This window comes from Ptychodera flava, unplaced genomic scaffold, assembly GCF_041260155.1.
Source record: "Ptychodera flava strain L36383 unplaced genomic scaffold, AS_Pfla_20210202 Scaffold_40__1_contigs__length_1388640_pilon, whole genome shotgun sequence".
Taxonomy (NCBI): domain Eukaryota; kingdom Metazoa; phylum Hemichordata; class Enteropneusta; family Ptychoderidae; genus Ptychodera; species Ptychodera flava.
This window is the reverse complement of record NW_027248362.1, coordinates 980978-1005461: the sequence shown is the minus strand read 5'-3', so window position 1 is coordinate 1005461 and position 24484 is coordinate 980978. Positions and strand designations below refer to the sequence as shown.

The 24484-nt window shown below is 36.0% G+C and overlaps 1 protein-coding gene across 1 annotated transcript in view; it reads left to right on the top strand.

Annotated features, from left to right (window-relative positions):
• LOC139127974 (small G protein signaling modulator 1-like) overlaps positions 1-24484 on the top strand; it is a 270506-nt gene that overhangs the window by 221630 nt on the left and 24392 nt on the right. The window contains 1 exon segment of the mRNA XM_070693822.1: positions 9880-9976. Coding sequence (XP_070549923.1) covers positions 9880-9976 — 97 coding nt within the window.

Below are 24484 nucleotides of genomic sequence, written 5' to 3'. Positions count from 1 at the left end.
AAGACATTAACCTATGTCATACATATGCATGTCAATTTGTTTCATGATATTATCCAATATGGCCGCATGGCAGCCATTTGGTTACAACGTTTTCATGTCCTTAGCCAAAACTCAGGCATGTCTCGACCAATTTTATTCAAACTTGGTACAAGGACATTGACCTATGTCATACATATGCACATTGTATCAGATTTGTTTTGTGATACGATCCAATAGGCTGCCATGCTGCCATTTTATTACGATTTTTTCATGTATAGAGCCATAACTCAGACATGTTTCAACCTATTTTATTCAAAATTGGTACAAGGACATTGACCTATGTCATACATATTCATGTCAATTTGTCTTGAGATACGATCCAATATGGCTGCCATGCGGCCATTTTGTTAAAATTTTTTCATGTCCTTATCCAAAACTCAGGCATGTCTCGACCGATTTTATACAAACTTGGTACAAGGACATTGACCTATGTCATACATATGCACATTGACTTTTTTTGTGATACAATCCAATTTGCAGCCATTTTATTATGATTTTTTCATGTACAGAGCCATAACTCAGACATGTTTCAACAGATGTTATTCAAAATTGGTACAAGGACATTGACCTATGTCATACATATGCACGTCAATTTGTTTTGTGATATGATCCAATATGGCTGCCATGCGGCCATTTTGTTACAATTTTTTCATGCCCTTAGCCAAAACTCAGGCACATCTCGACAGATTTTATTCAAACTTGGTACAAGGACATTGACCTATGTCATACATATGCACATTCGATTTGTTTTGTGATACATCCAATATGCCGCCAGGCGCATTTTATTATGATTTTTTCATGTACAGAGCCATAACTCAGACATGTTTCAACAGATTTTATTCAAAATTGGTACAAGGACATTGACCTATGTCATACATATTCATGTCAATTGTCTTGAGATACGATCCAATATGGCTGCCATGCGGCCATTTTGTTAAAATTTTTTCATGTCCTTATCCAAAACTCAGGCATGTCTCGACCGATTTTATAAACTTGGTACAAGGACATTGACCTATGTCATACATATGCACATTGACTTTTTTTGTGATACAATCCAATTTGCAGCCATTTTATTATGATTTTTTCATGTACAGAGCCATAACTCAGACATGTTTCAACAGATGTTATTCAAAATTGGTACAAGGACATTGACCTATGTCATACATATGCACGTCAATTTGTTTTGTGATATGATCCAATATGGCTGCCATGCGGCCATTTTGTTACAATTTTTTCATGCCCTTAGCCAAAACTCAGGCACATCTCGACAGATTTTATTCAAACTTGGTACAAGGACATTGACCTATGTCATACATATGCACATTGACTTTTTTTGTGATACAATCCAATTTGCAGCCATTTTATTATGATTTTTTCATGTACAGAGCCATAACTCAGACATGTTTCAACAGATTTTATTCAAAATTGGTACAAGGACATTGACCTATGTCATACATATGCACGTCAATTTGTTTTGTGATATGATCCAATATGGCTGCCATGTGGCCATTTTGTTACGATTTTTTCATATCCTTAGCCAAAACTCAGGCACATCTTGACAGATTTTATTCAAACTTGGTACAAGGACATCGACCTGTGTCATACATATGCACATTGACTTTTTTTGTGATACAATCCAATTTGCAGCCATTTTATTATGATTTTTTCATGTACAGAGCCATAACTCAGGCACGTCTCAACCAATTAATTCAAAGTTGTTACAAGGACATTGACCTATATCATGCATATGCACATTGATTTGTTTTACAATAAGATTAAATATGGCTGCATGGTGACCATTTTCTTACGATTTTTTCATGTCCGGAACCACAACTCAGACATGTGTCAAGCAAATTTATTGAAAGTTGGTACAAGGACATTGACTTATGTAATACATATGTACATCGATTTTTTTCACGATATGATCCAATATGGCCACATGGTGGCCATTTTGTTGTTTTTTTAGCTCCGCTGTCAGCGACACTGAGCTTATCAAATAGGTTGATTTTCCGCCGTCGTCCGTCGTCCGTCGTCGTCGTCCGTCAACAATTGCCTTCTCCTCTGAAACTGCAAGTCCAATTGCTTTGAAATTTTATATGCAGTTCCTTTGGGGTGACCACACTTAAGTTTGTTCAAATCGTGGTGAAATTTGCATATTTGTATTTTTGGGGCAATTTTTGGTGTTTTTGGTAAAAAAATCTTCTTCTCTGAAACCGCTTGTCCGATTGCTTTGAAATTTGCTATGCAGTTTACTTAGGGTGACTTCAGTCAGATTTGTTCAAATCGTGGTGAAATTTGCATATTTGTATTTTTAAGGCAATTTTTGCCATTTTTGGTAAAAAAATCTTTAAAAATCTTCTTTTTCAAAACTACCGGTCAGATAGCTTTGATATTTGGTACATATGTCCCTAGGGATGATCTATTTCAGATTTATTCAAATTTGCAGAAATATGCAAATTTGCATTTTTAAGGCAATTTTTGCCGTTTTTGGTCAAAAAAAGTATTTCTCAAAAAGTACTGGTCTAAAAGTTCTGAAATTTGGTATACACGTTTCTATAGATAAACTGAGTAATATATATTGAATTTCTGATGAAATCTGAAATTTGGTATTTTTGGGGCAATTTTGCCATTTTTGGTCAAAAAATGTGTATTTCCAAAACTATTTATCTGATAGCTTTGAAATTTTGTATACAGGTTTCTACAGATAAACTACATAATATTTAGTGAAATTGTGATGAAATCTGCAATTTTGTATTTTTGGGGCAATTTTTGCCATTTTTGGTCAAAAAATGTGTATTTCCAAAACTATTTATCTGATAGCTTTGAAATTTGGTATACAGGTTTCTACAGATGAGTTAAGTAATATATATTGAATTTCTGATGAAATCTGTAATTTTGTATTTTTGGGGCAATTTTTGCCATTTTTGGTCAAAACGTGTATTTCCAAAACTACTTATCTGATAGCTTTGAAATTTGGTATACAGGTTTCTATAGATGAACTAAATGATATTTATTAAAAAATAATGATGAAATCTGCAATTTTGAATTTGGGGGCAATTATTCCCATTTTTGGTCAAAAAATGTGTTTCTCAAAAAAAGTACTGGTCTAACAGCTTTGAAATTTGGTATACAGGTTTCTATAGATGAAGTTATGAACTAAATTTGATCTCTTGAAATTATGATGAAATCTGCAATTTCATTTTTTGGGGCAATTGTTGCCATTTTTGGTCAGAAAATTTTATTCTCAAAAAACTACTCATCAGATAGCTTTGGTTGACATGTTCTTAGGGATGATACGATGTGATGATATATTCAAAGAAATCTTCAATTGTGTATTTTAGCAGCTTATTTTAGCCACTTTTTCCGGCCTCTGCATTGAGCTATCAAAGATTTCCACCTTCCTCATCAACATGTGTAAAAAATAGTTATTCTCTACATAAACACAGCGGAGCTATATCGGCCGCTAGGTCGCTTGTTTCATGTTGGGAGCCATAACTCTGGCAAGTCTAAACTGACTTTATTCAAAGTTAGTACATGGACATTGACTTATGTCATACATATGCATGTTGATTTTTAGTACTTTGTGCCCTGTGGGCACAAGGTACTAATGTGATGGCGCGGCCCAATACGGCCAACATAGTGGGCCGTATGCTGTGGACGCAGGTATCTCAGAAATGCTTCAGTAACTTTTTCTGAAATTTGGTCTGGTGGTCACTTGGGCATGTATCTCAAACGGTCTTTTTTCTTTTTTTGATTGAATCATTTTAAAGTCACTTTTTTAGCTTTTTTCTGAAAACCACTATTTTCACTTTTTCCTCAAAACCACTGATTTGATTATTGTGATGTTTGGCATGGGTGTTCGTATTGTTGAAATACCGTCAGAAATGTTCAAAATTTGGTGATACATGCCTTACATTATTTTTAAACAATATTTTTATCCTTTTTATTTTATATTTACTTGATTTTGCCTCACTTTCGCTAAAGCTACCGTCTGCGCATGCGCACAACTGTAGGACAAAATCTGAGTTGAAGAATCGAAACGGACGCCATCTTGTTTCTCGGTATGGGCACATTTTTTACATTGTGAACGTTTCACTGTGTATTTCAACATGTTCTATAGTTATGAAGTTGACAGTGATGCACTTTTGCAGCTGTCGTGTATTTTTTGGTACGAAAGGCGCCTTTGATCGACTGAAGAATGATGGCCTCCGTAGGCGATAAACACCGGTACTGGCAGGCATATCAGTTCTACTGAGGAAGTAATCCACTGGCCCGTATAGGTCAGGGGCTCACTTAGGGGAGAACCACTTGATTTCTGGGGGGGGGGGGTATGGAGGATTTCGAGGAAAAAAAATTGTCACCAGGTGAAATAAAAGAAAAAAATTAAGCCTGTAATGGCTTGAGAAAAAAATATTCTCATAACAGACAGAAATAAAAAAGGAATTGTCACAATGCTGTTGAAATGAGCAAAATTTTGGAAACTTCATTCTCATGTATTGTTTGCTGGCATGCTGCCAAAGGCACGCAAATGTTTTTACCACAAGTAATTTTATTCTGTTTTTTTTTTTTTTTTTTTTTGTCTTTTTTTTCTGTGTTTTGTTTTTTCCAGCAATTATGATATAAGCATTCATATTACACCTTGGTGCACTTGATGTTTTCCTTCCCTTTTCTGACCCAAGAAAGCATGTTTCAGGATTTCTGTTGCAATATCTCAATGGTATAGGCAATATCTAGATGGGACTATTTGACTTCTCTAAATCGTGAAAATTTAAAACACAAGATAGGAGTCAATAAACTAGTGTTAAAACCAATACATTATTCTCTCAATATAAATATGTTAGAAAGATTACAAGTTGACAATGAAAATTGAGGAACAACAAATATAATGAAATACAATGTGTGAGCCTTGTTTCTCTGACCACAAAAGATAACATCTCCCCTGAGAACTTAAAGGAATTGACTGTTTTAAAGAAAAGCAGGTATAGTACTGATCACAGTTGATTTGCCAAAAAAGTGTTCTATAATTTAAAGTTGTATATATAATAGACTTTCCATTTTGTTTGTCATTTGTTGGAATGTAAAATGAATAAATAAAAACATCCTGTGATATGTGAAACACTGGCTTAAATTTGAAAAATTGCACTGCTACTCCATTTGAAAAAAAAATTGATGCAGGTCTGACTGTAGAAATAAAAAAATGCTGTCTCTCTAACAAAAAAAAGTTCCCATACCCACTTCCTGCATACCCCCCGAAATCAAATGGGTCTCCCCTTAATATGCGCATGCGCACATAACAAGTTAGCGTTGTTTTTCAAAGACTGCCATCATGTTTCTCGGTCAGTTGCGAATTTTAACGTTTTAAAGGTTTTAGCGTATATTTGATTGCTGTCATGTATTTTTTGGCACGAACCGCTCCTTCGATAGACTGAAGAATGATGGCCTCCGTACTCCCCAGTACCGGCGAATCCATTGCTTTTAATAGCGAGGCAATCCCACCGGCGGCCCGTACTAATAGCTGGGTGAGAGCGAGAGAATGCTCTGTCCTTCTACCTCCGGCCTCCATGTCATAACAAACTAGCGTCTTTTTATGTTGATATACTGTCCTTTCGACACAGCGATAACTTTTAGTTTTCTGTTGCTTATTAGTCCCCGCGGACGAAGTCCGGCGGGGACTTATAGATTGGGTCCCGTCTGTGCGTCCGTCCGTCCGTCCGTCCGTCCGTCCGTCATCAACAGTTTCTCAGACACTGCTGAACCAATTTCGTTCAAACTTGGCACAAAGGCATAGCACTATAACCTACAGATGCACGTTGATTTATTTTGTGATACGATCGAATTTGGCTGCGAGGTGGCCATTTTGTTGCGATTTTTCATGTCTTTGGACCATAACTCAGACATCCTTGAGCAGATTCTGTTCAAACTTGGCACAAAGGCATAACACTATGGCTTTCATATCCTTGTCAAATAATTGTGCGATATGATCTAATATGGGCGCGAGGCGGCCATTTTGTTGCGATTTTTCATGTCTTTGGACCATAACTCAGACATCCTTGAACAGATTCTGTTCAAACTTAGCACAAAGGCATAACACTATGGCCTACATGTGCATGTCAAATTATATTGCAATACGATCCAATATGGCCGCGAGGCGGCCATTTTGTTTGCGATTTTTCGTGTCTTTGAACCATAACTCAAACATCCTCAAACTGATTCTGTTCAAACTTGGCACAAAGGCATAGCACTATGGCCTACAGATGCATGTCAAATTATATTGCGATACAATCCAATATGGGCGTGAGGCAGCCATTTTGTTGTGATTTTTCATGTCTTTAGACCATAACTCAGACACCCTTGAACCGATTTTGTTCAAATTTGTCACAAAAGCAAAACAGTATGCCCTCCATATGAACACCAATTTATTTCGTGAAATGATCCAATATGGCTGACAGGCGGCCATTTTTTTGCGATTTTTTCATGTCTTTGAACCGACACTCAAACATCCTTGAACCGATTTTGTTCAAACTTGGCACGAAGGCAAAGCACGTGCTATGGCATGCATATGCATGTATCAATTAACCTTGCGATAGGATCCAATATGGCTGCAGAACTGCCATTTTGTTGGAATTTTGCATGTCTTTGAAGCGTAATTCAAAGGTCATTACACCCATTTTGTCCAAACTTGGCAAAAAGATCAAGCACTATGGCATACCGTACATGTCAATTTACTTCGTGACATGTTCCAATATGGCTGCCAGATTGTCATTTTTTTCCAATATCGCTGCCCGATGGTCATTTTTGGATTTTTTCATGTCTTTGAGGTTTAATCATATGCAAATATTCCTTAACCAATGTTGTTGAGACTTGGTACAAAGATAAAATACTATGGCATACATATGCATGTCTACTAATTTTGTGCTATGATCCATATGGTCAATAGACAGCCATTTGATTTCAATTTTGGTGTGATTTTTTTATGTCTTTGAAACATAAACATAGGTCACTGTCCCTCGATGGACTGATTTTGTTCAAACATGATACGAAGATAAAATACTATGGCTGCATTCTTGTGCACATTAATTTGTTTCATTATATGATTCGAAATGGCTGATGGCTGATTACAACAACATACCCGATCCCATAGCATTTCGAAAATTCCACCAAACCATGTGTATAGTACGTGCCATCATGACACTAGAGGCAGTGAGGGCATCGTTATGTGTGATGTAATCAAAAGTTCCTTCAGTGGTCATTACCGGCAGAGATGAGTCATTTATTGAACGTTCCTCAGATTACTTTATTATGCAAGTCACAGGCCTGATGCACCCGTTGCATCAATGTCATTCCACAGCGACCTAGACCACAGCTACCTAGACACCAAAGATTATAACAAAATGGACAAGCGGGGACTGTGTCATCAACGATGACTTGTTTTGGGTAATTTCGACAGTTGTGCATTGATTTTGACATCATCTTTTACTTAATAACCGTCGATGTCGGCAACTCTCTCGCTAGCCCTGCGTACGATGCTGTGTGTTAAGAACGCACACAGGGAATGCACTGCGTACACTGCGTACGTACGCAGGGCTAGCGAGAGAGTTGCCGACATCGACGGTTATTTACGAAAAGTGAATAAAAGACTGGCATTTTTGGAAGCGATCGAGTAGCTGAGGTGGGCAGGGATACGACTTGGGCCCAAGAACGCTGAATTTCGGTAGTAATTTGGCCTTTTACGTCAAGTCCCAAAATGGATTTGAAGTCACCGACCCTACGTACGGGTCTTTGCAGGGCTGTGGTGAGCGGAGCGAATAGCTGTAGCGGAACACACAGCATCGTACGCAGGGCTAAATCCGACATGGTATTAAATTTGGCATGATCATCAGATCATACATGATCCGAGATTGCACTTTAGCAAGGTCACGATAACTAATGTTGTTTGTTTCACTGTCGTTTAATACCTATATTTCCACTAAAAGACCATTAGAATTTCCTCCTGGCTACTTTGAAATCGTGCACTGGCATGCATGTAGTTGTCAACATCACTATGCTTTAATGTACAGTAGACATTCATACTATGAATATATCGACTGTCACTGCATGTGTGCAAATCACTCCATATCATATCAAAAAATGTAGTGTTGCGACGTTTGAGCTGCCAGAAGCCAGAATTTACAGTTTACGAGAAAGTTATCTTACATGTAAAACTCAGTTCTGCTATGAACAAAATGCAAGCTATGTTGTATAACTATCGTGAATAGCATAATATTTTGTACCTATCACCGTGTCAGAAAATCAGAAGGAAACAACCAGTCAGACAAACTGTGGTCAGGATGATACTGTCCAATTTTAATATTTGTCTCTCGGCACACACCAGATACTCATGACTGTAAAACAACATTTCCATATAATTGTATATTCAGTTTTTATATTTAGTTTGCTTTTCACCATATTCTATGTCCTTTCCTGCACTACATAATTCAAAATTAAATATTGTTTTTGGCCTCTACATACTTGAGGGGTAAGCTTATTTAGTCTCATACATTAAAGATGCACTGTTGACCTACAGAGTCCAAACTTTTTATCATTGTATTGTAGATAGGTGTACACTCCAAATACTAAGTACAAGTGTGGTGAGTGTAACAAGCAAATGTTTTTTAGTCAATGGTTCATATCAAGGTTGTTGATACTTAGAATCCACACTTGAACTTATGCTGGACCGGTAACCAACCACTTCAAATAACTTTCATTTATGTCAAAACAATTTGACTTTTTGCCAAATTTCACATTTATGGCAATTAATAAACAGTAAGGAGGTACAAAGGACGTCGGTGCCCCCGGGCCCCATGTTTAGACAGTAAGATCAAATATGGCTGCGTGGCGGCGATTTTGTTACGATTTTTTCATGTACAGAGCCATAACTCAGACATATTTCCACCAGTATCCTTCAAACTTGGTACAAGGACATTGACCTATTTCATACATATGCTTGTCAATTCGTTTCATGTCATGTAGCAGTATCATGTCAATCACTGAATTTTCGTAATTAGGCTGATATTTCAAGAGATACTGCATCGAATCTCATGAAACTTTGTACAGATGTTAAGCTCACATTGCTTTAACAGTGAAAAAGACATTTTTCAGTGTCATTTTAATTAATTTGTAATTGCATATGTAATGAACTTTCCTAATTAGAGTGATATATCCACAAATACAACGTCAAATTTGATGAAACTTGATACAGATGTTGATCTCATAGTGTTGTAAATACTGCATCAAACTTTATGAAATATGGTACCGGTGATAATCTGTTAGTGTTAGGATAGTATGCAAAAATGTTTTGCAACATCCTGTTGATTAATTCCTAGTTGACTCATTTCATGACCTTTAGGATGGTGGCCTACATTGGTTTTATGTTTTCATCACCATGGAACTCATTCTTGGCCAATGAGCACTATCTGTATCAAACTATTTTTATCACAGACCTAATTAATGAAGAGGACTCTATCCTCTCTGAGGACTTGTAATCAAAGTACCCATTAACAGGTGGGGACTCTGTCATCAACGATGACTTGTTAAAAATGACTCATGTCTGTGTATTAAAGCTCCACTCTGATTTAACCAAAACCATGGCATGTGGTATTCCAATGAGCTATATTGATGACCATTTATTTTCACAATTTTAAGGCCTCTGTGGGATTTGTGAAAATTTGTCGTTCATAAAAATTTCCAAGTTCACAGTATTTTTAGTTTTGAGCACATTTCCAAAGATACTCAGGGTATTAATGACTACTTTTCCATGTGGCAAAGTTGTGATCTGACATTGGAATATTTTCTTTTTATCAGATCCTAGATTCAGAGATGTTTGAGCTGATGCATCAGAATGGAGACTACACGCATTTCTATTTTTGCTATCGTTGGTTTTTATTGGATTTCAAAAGAGGTAGGTGGTGTTTTGTTAACATTTGAAAGAAACAGCTTTGCACATTTGATAATTTGTGCCTGATTTTTAGTCCCTACGGTACCAGATGAAGTGCAGAGCAGGAACTAATGAATTGGGCTCTGTGCGTGCCTATGTGCATGTGTCCTTCCGTCATTGAGCAGTAACTAGTGTTTGGACAACTGTGGACAACTTCCACTTAGCACCGTCCAAACCATGAGGGCTCTTAAACATAGATACAGCCTCTCTTACAATGTCATCACGGTTACTCTACTCCACTGGGGTAGGGTAACCATGATATCATGTTTGATGCATCACCCAACAACTTTTATCATATTTTGTCTTATTGTAAACGTAGCATACATAATCACCTTACTTGACTCAGTGATTTTTTTTCTGACCAAATATGCTAATATTCCCCTAGAGGTCTCATATGGGCCACCAAATACCCTTTAAATGATCAGCTACATTTCTTCGACCAACATTACCACTTAGAATGAATAGTTTAAAATTATGGTAATTATGCAAAAACATTTTATCTTGCTGGCACAATTTGTGGTATAAATTTTTGCCACTAAAAGTTCATTATGGCAACACTGGATAATGCATTTCATGAAGTCAGTCACAGAAAACTTGCAAGACCTGTTTTAACTCATGTCTCTACTGTTAGGGTGACCCTTCTTTTATTAGCTCCCATAGCCATATGTATATATGGCAATGGAAGCTATTCTTATAGGCTAGGGAACTGTCTGTATGTCTGTGTGTCTGTATGTCTGTATGTCTGTATGTCTGTATGTCTGTCCATCAACATCAAAAACTCCAAAACCGCTGCACATTTCGTCTTGATATTTGGTGTGTACATGGACGATGGGCCGTAGATGAGATTTTGTTCAAATGAAGTTGTCATTGCCAAAAATATGCAAATTAAAGTGAAAAAATGTAAAAACAGTCAAAATTGAAAAAACTCAATAACCACTGAGCAGATTACATGAAAAATTGGCATGTAAGTACTTTGGGCTGACCTGAAATGATTGTGCACATCTTGGGTCAGTATCTTGGACTTGCGCTATTTTTCATGAATTTTTTTGTAATTTTCTCCCATTTTTACGCACCCATATATGCATATGTATATATGCAAATGGGAGGTATTCGTATAAGGTGGCAAAATGGCGTCTGTGTGTATGTATGTAAGTAAGTATGTATGTCTGTTAGTCCGTCCACATCAAAAACTCCTAAACTGTAGCACCTACTGTCTTAGTATTTGGTGTACAGGTGCACCTAGGGGTGGAGATGTGAATTTGTTCAAATGAACATGTCAGTGCCAAAAATATGCAAATGAGGGGGAAAAAAGGAAAAATCCTGCAAATGGCTAAAACTCAGTAAGCATTGGTCAGATTTGGTTGAAACTTGGTATGCAGATTTCTTTAGGTATTCTAAATTATGTGTGCAAAAATTGGGATGAAATTTGCATGTTTGTATTTTTAGGGTATTTTTTCCGTTTTTAGTCAAAAAATCTTGTTCTCTGAAATCACTCGTCTGATTGCATGAAACTTAATATTCATGTTCCTCAGAATGACCTCAGTCATGCTTGTACAAATTGTATTGATATTGTCATATTTGTAATTTTGGGGCAATTTTCCCAATTTTTGATAAAAAAATTTTTAATCCAAAAACTGCTGATTTGATAGCTTTGATACATGTATTTGGTATACAGGTATCTAAGATTAATCTCAATATAATGTATTGAAGGTATGTTGAAACTGGCAATTTTTTTTTATTTTTGGGGCAATTTTTGCCTTTTTTGGTCAAAAATTTTTACTCCTAAAACTTCTGATCTGGTAGCTTTGATATCTAGTGTACAGGTTCCTAGGGTTTATGTTAATTAGATATATTTAAAATTAGGATGAAATCTGCAATTTTGTATTGTGGGGGGCAATTTTTCTCATTTTTGATCAAAAAATTTGTTTCTCAAAATTTACCAGTTTGATTGCTTTGATATTTACATGTAGTAAACCGGTCCTTAGGGTTTTTGTTAATAAGATATATTGAAATTAAGTTCAAATCCGGAATTTTGAATTTTGTATTTTTAAGATTTTTTTTGGTCATTTTATACCTACTGGAACTAAGAATATATAATGTGGTGATTTAGTAAGCATTTGATATGGTAAACTGTATTTGGTGTTGAAATGCGGTAAAAAAATCCTGGCAGATTTTGAAAAAATTCCAAACAAATGCCAATAAAAAATTCAGCCAGAGAAGTTTTGACAAAAAGAAAAGGTTGGAGAGTGGGGAAAAAAGAATGTACAATGGATCGGATACAAAAGATAATGTACCTCATTGATCTTCCAGACACCATCCCTTTATCAAATGGTCCACCCCGATGTATTTTTGTGCACAATTAACCATGCAGTGTATTTTAGTTTAAGATGTCAAGTTAGGTAAGGATTTGAAAGGAATAGTCAAGTTCACCACAGTTTAACTTTATTAGTCCCCGCGGACGAAGTCCGGCGGGGACTTATAGATTGGGTCCCGTCCGTGTGCGTCCGTCCGTCCGTCCGTCCGTCCGTCCGTCATCAACAGTTTCTCAGACACTGCTGAACCAATTTTGTTCAAACTTGGCACAAAGGCATAGCACTATGACCTACAGATGCACATCGATTTATTTTGCAATACGATCCAATATGGCCGCCAGACGGCCATTTTATTACGTTTTTTTCATGTACAGAGCCATAACTCAGGCATGTTTCAACCGAGTTTATTCAAAGTTGGTACAAGGACAATGACCAATGTCATTTATATGCATGTCGATTTTTTTTTTGATACGATCCAATATGGCCGCCAGGCGGCCATTTTGTTTCAATTTTTTCATGTACAGAGCCATAACTCAGGCATATCTCAACCGATTTTATTCAAAGTTGGTACAAAGACATTGACCTATGTCATATATATGCATGTCGATTTGTTTTGTGATACGATCCAATAGGGCCGCCAGGCGGCCATTTTGTTTCGATTTTCCATGTACAGAGCCATAAGTCAGGCATATCTCAACCGATTTTATTCAAAGTTGGTACAAGGACATTGACCTATGTCATGTATATGCATGTCAATTTGTTTTGTGATACGATCCAATATGGCTGCCAGACGGCCATTTTGTTTCAATTTTTTCATGTACAGAGCCATAACTCAGGCATATCTCAACCGATTTTATTCAAAGTTGGTACAAGGACATTGACCTATGTCATATATATGCACATTGATTTGTTTTGTATGCGATCCAATATGGCTGCTGTGCAGCCATTTTGTTATGATTTTTTCGTGTACAGAGCCATAATTCAGGCATATCTCAACCGATTTTATTCAAAGTTGGTACAAGGACATTGACCTATGTCATACATATGCACATTGATTTGTTTTGTGATACGATCCAATATGGCCGCCTTGTGGGCATTTTTTTTACGATTTTCCATGTCCTGAACCATAACTCAGACATGTATCAAGCAAATTTATTTAAAGTTGGTACAAGGACATTGACTTATACCGTAGTATACATATGTACTTCAATATAAATATGTACTTTGATTTGTTTCTCGATATGGTCCGATATGGCCACATGGTGGCAATTTTGTTATGGTTTTTTTCATGTCGAGAGCCATGACTCTGGCAAGTCTCAACTGATTTTATTCAAAGTTTGTAACTGGACATTGACTTATGTCATACATATACATGTTGATTTTTTAAACAGTAAGATCAAATATCGCTGCGTGGCGGCGATCTTGTTACGATTTTCTCATATATTGAGCCATAACTCAGGCATATTTCCACCAGTATCATTCAAAGTTGGTACAAGGACATTGACATATTTCATACATGCTCGTCAATTTGTTTCATGTCATGTAGCAGTATCATGTCAATTATTGAACTTTCATAATTAGGCTGATATGTCAAGAAATACTGCATCAAATTTCATGAAACTTTGTACACATGTTAAGCTCACATTGCTTTAACAGTGAAAAAGACATTTATCAGTGTCATTTTAATTAATTTGTAATTGCATATGTAATGAACTTTCCTAATTAGAGTGATATATCCACAAATACAACGTCAAATTTGATGAAACTTGATACAGATGTTGATCTCATAGTGTTGTAAATACTGCATTAAACTTTATGAAATATGGTACCGGTGATAATCTATTAGTGTTAGGATAGTATGAAAAAATGTTTTGCAACATCCTGTCAACTAATTCCCAGTTGACTCATTGAATGACCTTTAGGATAGTGGCCTACATTTGTTTTATGTTTTCATCACCATGGAACTCATTCTTGGCCATTGAGTGCCATCTGTATCAAAGTATTTTTATCACAGGACCTGTAATCAAAGTACCCATTAGCAAGCGGGGACTGTGTCATCAACGATGACTTGTCTCTTGTGTCATCATCCTTGTGTAATTGGTTAAGTTTGTAAGTTGTTCCAGATGTGGATGTACCAGCTGTTCTGGAAGAAAACAATGTTTACTTTTTCCTGTAAGGTTTCTGAGTTGATGATTGTATGTTGAAATTTCTCCATGTATCTGGTGTATGGGCAAAGTGTAAACATTGGTTGCATGTTATGTATTTCAGTCTATGTCAAATATTGTAAATGAAAAATCAAGAACAGTTTACTGTGTGCTTGTAAAAGATAACATATTTGTCAATACATAAACTGCCTTGCAGATTGATTGTCTTAAATATTATCACAGAAGTAGAAAAGGAAAAGAAACTAATCAAATTGCTGTAACATATTCACTCTCAGTGCCTGTATAGGCCTATACTTAACTATTTTATCATTACATTCAGCTGTTTGTTATATCTTTATCACTCTCCATGGGCCAAGGCACACTTGGGTTCAATGTCATCACTCTGTGCCAGTCTGTGTATGTCAGTCTGTTTGTATATGTATGTCCATGTTTCATACAATTGTTGACTTGTTTTGATAACTATATGGGAGCGAACAGTGATGTTATCACTATTTTTGGTCAAAAAAATCTGCTTCTCTGAAACCACAAGTCCGATTGATTTGAAACCTGGTATGGAAGTGCATAGGAGTGACCTTTCCCAAATTTGGGCAAATCGTGGTGAAATTTGCATATTTTTAGTTTACACGTCCATGTATAAGGAAGATCTCCATAGACTCCCTTGTATAAGGCCACGATAAATAAAAATTTAGTTTCTCATCGTATTCATATTGTAAAAAGGATGCAGTGACACAATTTTTAGTCCTCATGGATGAAGTCCAGTGGGCTTATAGATTGGGTCATGTCCGTCCGTTCGTCCATCCGTGAGACCATCCGTTCACGCAGATATCTCGGATATTTTAATAAAATGTCACGTGACCTAGATGACCTTTGACCTCAAATATACATATTTTTCCATAACTCAGTAACCACAAGTGCTACCACCCTTCATATATGGTATGATGGGGACACCTTATGACGCCACATATTGTACCTCATTAATTATGCACATATCTAATTTTGAGCGAGCCAATAGAGCTAGAGGTCTGATTTTTGGTATATAGGGATAACTTAGCAATACAATTTTTTTGACAAAATGTCACGTGACCTCGGTGACCTTTGACCTCAAATATACATATTTGTCCATAACTCAGTAACCACAAGTGGTACACCCTTCATATGTGGTATGATGGGACATCTTATGACGCCACATATTGTACCTCATTAATTATGTGCATATCTAATTTTGAGCGAGTCAATAGAGCTAGAGGTCTGATTTTTGGTATATAGCGATAACTTAGCAATACAATTATTTTGACAAAATGTCATATGACCTTGATGACCTTTGACCTCAAATATACATATTTGTCCATAACTCAGTAACCACAAGTGCTACACCCTTCATATTTGGTATGATTGGACACCTTATGACACCACATACTGTATGTACCTCATTAATTATGCACATATCTAATTTTGAGCGAGCCAATAGAGCTAGAGGGTTGATTTGGTATATAGGGATAACTTAGCAATACAATTTTTTTGACAAAATGTCATGTGACCTCGGTGACCTTTGACCTCAAATATACATATTTGTCCATAACTCAGTAACCACAAGTGCTACACCCTTCATGTCTGTGTTAGCGCTGGGTTTGGAAAGCTGTTAGCCACTGTGGCGAATAGTTTCAAATTTTATTATAATATTAGCCACAGACAATTTTTTAGGGAAACAAAGCTTTCTATAATGCTATTATCTCCAGTGTCAGTTGCATGCACAAGAATAAACTATCAACACATCAACCTTGTATCCAATTGTCTTCATTTTAACACTCAAAAATTGCATGATTCTGGACCGAGATGCAAATCGACAGCAACACGGAACATTGAGACCGCGATTAAAATGAACTGCAACACGGAAGGTTGGGTCCGCGATGTAAATCAACAGCATGGAAGCAACAGTGAACGTTCGGACTGCGATTAAAATAGAAGTTTGGTTACACTTACATGTAACGTTCCATCAGTACGCGTTATAACAAGACGTCGCATACATGTGGCCACGGTCCCTCCACAAAACTGTGGCACAGACGTTCGGAACGTCATCAAACGACACTTCTACACGTAGTCATAATTACGTGTAGTATTTTTAGATTTTCTCGATGAATTCCGGGAATTTAGACAGGAAATCTCGGTAAGTATAACTGTAAATTAGCAAACATCTTTGATATCAGAAAATTCCGTAGAGTTCACTGGTACAAGGCGTACGTGCTATGATTTCCAGACATAAATGAAATGTTGTCGTCTAATTCAACATTTTATCTGAAGCTGTCACAAAGATTTCCTAAAACCACATAAATAACTGTATTACAGAAAATCGGTAAATTTAATGCGAGCTTGAATAGTCTTCGCGTAGAGAAACTTTCTTAAAACTTATACGAATTTCGTATGTTTCTGAAAAAAAAACAATGCTGCAAAATCATCAGGAACGCGCAACTAAACCCAAAACTTCACAACTGAGCACGGATACGCGTACGCCACTGTGTGCCTTTCGTCTGAGAAGTTTAGACGTACACTACACGTAGTTAACTAAACTTCTCTAATAATGAACAACAACACTGAATGTCGAGACTGCAATGCAAATTGACAGCAACATGGAATGCGTCGTTGGGATGGCGATTTAAATGAACATCAATACGGGACCATGAGGACCGCGATGAAAATCGACCACCATTAAAATAAGACTACGATGAAAATGAGCAACACGGAACGTCTAGACCGCGATGCAAAATAAATTTCAACACCAAACGTTGTGACCGCGATTAGGTGCGTATGTCTGCTGTAGCAAAAGTTTCAATTCTCGCGAGTGTTCGCTTTGTTTCCTGTACACTAGACAAAATGACGTCAAATTTATCGCGAGACTAGGGGCTCGATTGCGTCTGTTTAAATTTTCAATTCTCGCGATAGTCATTTGCATGGTGTACACTAAACAAATTGACGTCAAATCTCTCGCGAGACTTGGCTCGATTGCAATTACTTGCGTCGGAGAGAACAATACGGAAATATATAGTTTTATCGCGAATCGCTGAAAGAGAAGTGCAGATCAACATAAGACTAAAAAAACCCATGTGTTTTCTTATTTTGCCATACTTTGTAAACAAAAATCACTTTCGCCACTGTGGCGAATTAGGATCGATTTTTTTTTCGCCACTTCTAATTTCAATTCGCTTTTGCGAACGTGGCGAATGCGCAGCACGACACAGCATGTATGGTATGATGGGACAACTTATGACGCCACATATTGTACCTCATTAATTATGTGCATATCTAATTTTGAGCGAGCCAATAGAGCTAGAGGTCTGATTTTTGGTATATAGGGATAACTTAGCAATACAATTTTTTTGACAAAATGTCACATGACCTCAGTGACCTTTGACCTCAAATATACATATTGGTCCATAACTCAGTAACCACAAGTGCTACACCCTTCATATTTGGTATGATGGGATACCTTATGACGCCACAACTGTACACTATTAATTATGTGCATATCTAATTTTGAGCAAGCCAATAGAGCTGGATGTCTGATTTTTGGTGTATAGGGATAGACTATGGGATAGAAATTTTTTTGAGAAAATGTCATGTGACCTCGATGACCTTTTACCTAAAATATACGTGTATGTCAATAAATAAGTAACCACCCACAAGTGCTATCCTTTATATTTAGTAGGATGGGAGACCTTATGACAACACATGCTTTACCTCATTAATTATGCACATATCTAATTCTGGGCAAGCGAATAGAGCTAGAGGTCTGATTTTTGGCATATAGGGATTAGTTAGCAATACAATTTTTTTCAAAATGTTACGTGACCTCGATGACCTTTGACCTTGATTATACATATATATGCAGAAGTCAGTAACCACAAGTTCTATACCCTTCAATTTTGATAGGATATTAGACATTAAGATGTCACATCTTGTACCTCATTTATTATGCACATATGTATTTCTTGGCTGGCTTATACAGCTAGAGGTCTGATCTTTTTTCCCGATTTAGAACCATAACTTAGACATGTCTCATGTGTTTCAAATTTGGAACAACGACATAGACCTATGTGCCCATAGATCTCAACATATACACTCCAGTGATACTTCTTAATGACCACATTTCCCTGCCCCATCAAGACTAATACTCCTATTACAAGTGGGGACTATGTCATTGTCAATGACTTGTTTACTACAATTCTTTTTAGCTACTATAGACTATAGTCTATAGAAGCTATTGGGATGGGTATCAGTCCGGCGTTCGTCGTCAGTCTGTATGTATGTATGTGAGTATGTATGTATGTCCGTTTGTGAGGCGTCCGTCCACTCTTGAGAACCGCAGTACTTATTGATTTGATATTTGTTGTGTAGATGAAAAATATGATTTTGAGAAACCAACTTTTTTTGATTTTTTGATATTGTTGAAAATATGCATATTAGCGTAAAAAAAGGCGTTTTTGGTAAAAAATCTTCTTCTTCACAACCACTTGTCAGACAGCTTTGTTATTTGGTATATAGGCCCTAGGGATGACCCAACTTAGATTTCTTCAAATTGTGATGAAATATGCAAATCTGTATTTTTAGCTCACATTTGGTATACCAATATGAGGTAATCGTATAAGCTGAATTAGTTCATTTGCATGTCTGTTTGTATGTATGTATGTATGTATGTATGTATGTATGTATGTATGTATGTATGTATGTATGTATGTATGTATGTATGTATGTATGTATGTATGTCCGTCCACGTCAAAAACAGCTAAACCGCAGCACCGACTGTCTTAGTATTTGGTGTACAGGTGCACCTAGGGGTGGAGATGTGAATTTGTTCAAATGAACATGTCAGTGCCAAAAAATATGCAAATGAGGGGAAAAAAGGAAAACCCTGCAAATTGCTAAAACTGTGTAACCTTTGGTCAGATTGGGTTGAAACTTGGTATGCAGGTTCCTTTAGGCATTCTAAAGTAGGTGTTTAAAATTTGGGATGAAATTTGCATGTTTCTATTTTTAGGGTAATTTTTTAGCTCCGCTGTCAGCGACGCGGAGCTTATCAAATAGGTTGATTTTCCGTCGTCGTCGTCCGTCAACAATTGCCTTCTCCTCTGAAACTGCAAGTCCAATTGCTTTGAAATTTTATATGCAGTTCACTTTGGGTGACCACACTTAAGTTTGTTCAAATCATGGTGAAATTTGCATATTTGTATTTTTGGGGCAATTTTTGATGTTTTTGATAAAAAAATCTTCTACTCTGAAACCGCTTGTCCGATTGCTTTGAAATTTGACATGCAGTTTACTTAGGGTGACTTCAGTCAGATTTGTTCAAATCGTGGTGATATTTGCATATTTGTATAATTGGGGCAATTTTTGGTGTTTTTGATAAAAAAATCTTCTTCTCTAAAACCGCTTGTCCGATTGCTTTGAAATTTAACATGCAGTTTACTTAGGGTGACTTCAGTCAGACTTGTTCAAATCGTGGTGAAATTTGCACATTTGTATTTTGGGGGCAATTTTTGGTGTTTTTGATAAAAAAATCTTCTTCTCTGAAACCGCTCGTCCGATTGCTTTGAAATTTGACATGCAGTTTACTTAGGGTGACTTCAGTCAGATTTGTTCAAACCGTGGTGAAATTTGCATATTTGTATTTTTATGGCAATTTTTGTCATTTTTGGTAAAAAAATCTTTAAAAATCTTCTTCAAAACTACCAGTCAGATAGCTTTGATATTTGGTACATATGTCCCTTGGGATGATCTATTTCAGATTCGTTCAAATTGTGCAGAAATATGCAAATTTGCATTTTTAAGGCAATTTTTGCCATTTTTGGTCAAAAAATGTATTTCTCAAAAAGTACTGGTCTAATAGTTTTGAAATTTGGTATACACATTTCTATAGATGAACTGAGTAATATATATTGAATTTCTGATGAAATCTGAAATTTGGTATTTTTGGGGCAATTTTTGCCATTTTTGGTCAAAAAATGTGTATTTCCAAAACAATTTATCTGATAGCTTTGAAATTTGGTATACAGGTTCGTACAGATAAACTACATGATATTTATTGAAATTGTGATGAAATCTGCAATTTTGTATTTTTGGGGCAATGTTTGCCAATTTTGGTCAAAAAATGTGTATATCCAAAACTACTTATCTGATAGCTTTTCAATTTGGTATACAGGTTTTTACAGATCACCTTAATGATATTTGTTGAAATTATGATGAAATCTGCAATTTTGTAATTTTGGGGCAATTTTTGCCATTTTTGGTCAAAAAATGTGTTTCTCAAAAATTACTGGTCTGATAGCTTTGAAATTTGGTATACAGGTTTCTACAGATGAGTTCAGTAATATATAATGAATTTCTGATGAAATCTGCAATTTTGTATTTTGGGGGCAATTTTTGCCATTTTTGGTCAAAACGTGTATTTCCAAAACTACTCATCTGATAGCTTTGAAATTTGGTATACAGGTTTCTATAGATGAACTAAATGATATTTATTAAAAAATAATGATGAAATCTGCAATTTTGTATTTTTGGGGCAATTTTTGCCATTTTTGGTCAAAACTTGTGTATTTCCAAAACTACTCATCTGATACTATAGCTTTGAAATTTGGTATACAGGTTTCTACAGATGAGCTAAGTAATTTATATTGAACTTCTGATGAAATCTGTAATTTTGTATTTTTGGGGCAATTTTTGCCATTTTTGGTCAAAAAATGTGTATTTCCAAAACTACTCATATGATAGCTTTGAAATTTGGTATACAGGTTTCTATAGATGAACTAAATGATATTTATTGAGATTATGGTGAAATCTGCAATTTTGAATTTTTGGGACAATTTTTTTCCATTTTTGGTCAAAAAATGTGTTTCTCAAAAAGTACTGGTCTAACAGCTGTGAAATTTGGTATACAGGTTCCAATAGATGATCTAAATGATATTTATTGAAATAATGAGGAAATCTCAATTTCATATTTTTGCAATTGGGGCAATTTTTCCATTTTTGGTCAAAAAATGTTTTTCAAGAAAAGTACTGGTCTGATAGCTTTAAAATTCGATATGCAGGTTCCTACAGATGAACTGAATTTGATCTTTTGAAATTATGATGAAATCTGCAATTTTTATTTTTGGGGGCAAATTGTTGCCATTTTTGGTCGAAAATTTTATTCTCAAAAAACTACTCATCAAATAGCTTTGGTTGACATGTTCTCAGGGATGATCCGATGTGATGTATTCAAAGTATGATGAAATCTTCAATTGTGTATTTTTGCAGCTATTTTAGCCACTTTTTTCTGGCCATTGCATTGAGCTATCAAAGATTTCCACCTTCTTCATCAACATGTGTCAAAAATAGTTATTCTCTACACAATTACAGCGGTGCTATATCGGCCGCTAGGTCGCTTGTTAGTCCCCACGGACACCGTCCGGGGGGACTTATAGGTTTGGTCATGTCCGTGCGTGCGTGCGTGCGTGTGTGCGTGCGTCCGTCCGTTCACACAGATATCTCAGAGATGCAAGAAGCGATTTCATTCAAACTTGATACAAGGATTACTTCATATGTCATACAGATGCACGTCGATTTGTTTTTGGATACGATCCAATATGGCCGCCAGGCGGCCATTTTATTATGATTTTTTCATGTACAGAGCCATAACTCAGACATGTTTCAACCAATTTTATTCAAAGTTGGTACAAGGACATTGACCAGTGTCATAGATATGCACGTCAATTTTTTTTTGTGATACAATCCAATATGGCCGCCAGGCGGCCATTTTATTACGATTTTTTCATGTACAGAGCCATAACTCAGACATGTTTCAACCAATTTTATTCAAAGTTGGTACAAGGACATTGACCAATGTCATAGATATGCACGTCAATTTGTTTTGTGATACGATCCAATATGGCCACCAGGCGGCCATTTTATTACGATTTTTCATGTACAGAGCCACAACTCAGACATGTTTCAACCGATTTTATTTAACGTCAGTACAAGGACATTGACCAATTTCATAGATATGCACGTCGATTTGTTTTGTGATACAATCCAATATGGCCGCTAGGCGGCCATTTTATTACATTTTTTTCATATACAGAGGCATAACTCAGGCATATCTCAACAGATTTTATTCAAAGTTGGTACAAGGACATTGACCAATGTCATAGATATGCACGTCAATTTGTTTTGTGATACGATCCAATATGGCTGCTGTGTGGCCATTTTGTTACGAGTTTTTCATATACAGAGGCATAACTCAGGCATATCTCAACCGATTTTATTCAAAGTTGGTACAAGGACATTGACCTATGTCATACATATGTACGTCGATTTTTCATGTTATACAATCCAATATGGTCGCTAGGCAGCCATTTTATTACGATGTTTTCATGTACAGAGCCATAACTCAGACATATTTCCACCAGTATCATTCAAAGTTGACATTGACCTATTTCATACATATGCTCGTCAATTTGTTTCACGTCATGTAGCAGTAACATGTCAATTATTGAAGTTTCGTAAGTAGGCTGATATGTCAAGAAATATGTACTGCATCAAATTCATGAAACTTTATACAGACGTTAACTGATGTTAAGCTCACGATGCTTTAACATTGAAAAAGACATTTATCAGTGTCATTTTAATTAATTTGTAATTGCATAAGTAATGAACTTTCCTAATTAGGGTGATATAGCCACAAATTAATACAACGTCAAATGTGATGCAATGTGATACAGATGTTGAGCTCATAGTGTTGTAAATACTGCATCAAACTTTATGAAATATGGTACCAGTGATAATCTGTTAAGTGTTAGAATTGTATGCAAAAATGTTTTGCAACATCCTGTTGATTAATTCCTAGTTGACTCATTTTATAAACTTTTAGGATGGTGGCCTACATTGGTTTTATGTTTTCATCACCATGGAACTCATTCTTGGCCATTGAGCGCCATCTGTATCAAAGTATTTTTATCACAGACCTAATTAATGAAGAGGACTCTATCCTCTCTGAGGACATGTAATCAAAGTACCCATTATTAACAAGTGGGGACTGTGTCATCAACGATGACTTGTTTTATTGAAAAATTACTAATCTGATAGCTTTGATATTTGGTATACAGGTTCCTAAGGTTGATCAAAATCAGTTTAATGAATATCGTGAAGATATTTTTGAATTTTGTATTTTTGCTGAATTTTTTGGTTACTTTTCTCATTTTAAGTAAAATTTCTTCTTCTCTAAAACCGCTAGCCCAATTGCTCTCAAATTTGGATTAGATGTTTGCAAGGGTGTTACCCTTCTAATTGTTGAAATTACGACAAAATTGGAAATAGTACTGTTTTGGGACAATTTTTGTCATTTTTGGTCAAAAAATCTTAAAAGATATATTCTTTTTAAAGCCCCTGGACAGACAGCTTTTATATTTGGTGTACAGATGTCCAGAGATGACAATAGTTAGATATGTGGAAATTGTCCTGAAATATACAAATTTGTATTTTTAAGACAATTTTGTCATTTTTGGTCAAGAAAACGTGTTCTCAAAATTACTTGTCTGATAGCTTTGTAATTTGGTACAAAAGTCCCGAGGGATGTTATTAGATAAATTTTCTTCTTAAAGTGTTGGGAAACCCCCAAATTTTTATATTTTAAGTAATTTTCTTTTGTGACCTTAAATGACCTACACCAACCCATGATATGTTGTGAGAGAGTTTTGAAGGCTGTGAACATAATTTTGTCATATTTAATATCAATTGTAGTAAAATTTGATCCAGAAAACAAATCTGAGGTAAATTTTTTCATTGCAAACCAATTTTTGCAACTTTTGCATGTAAGACACACAAGAACTGATGAGAAATTTGGATTGAGGATAATTCCAGATGTCGTAATCCCTCCCACAGGGGAAGGCATTTCACTATCTGTAACTGATTTAAGGTAGCTAAATACCTTTTAGCCACTTTCAGATTTTTATTTTTTTCTCAATTGAACA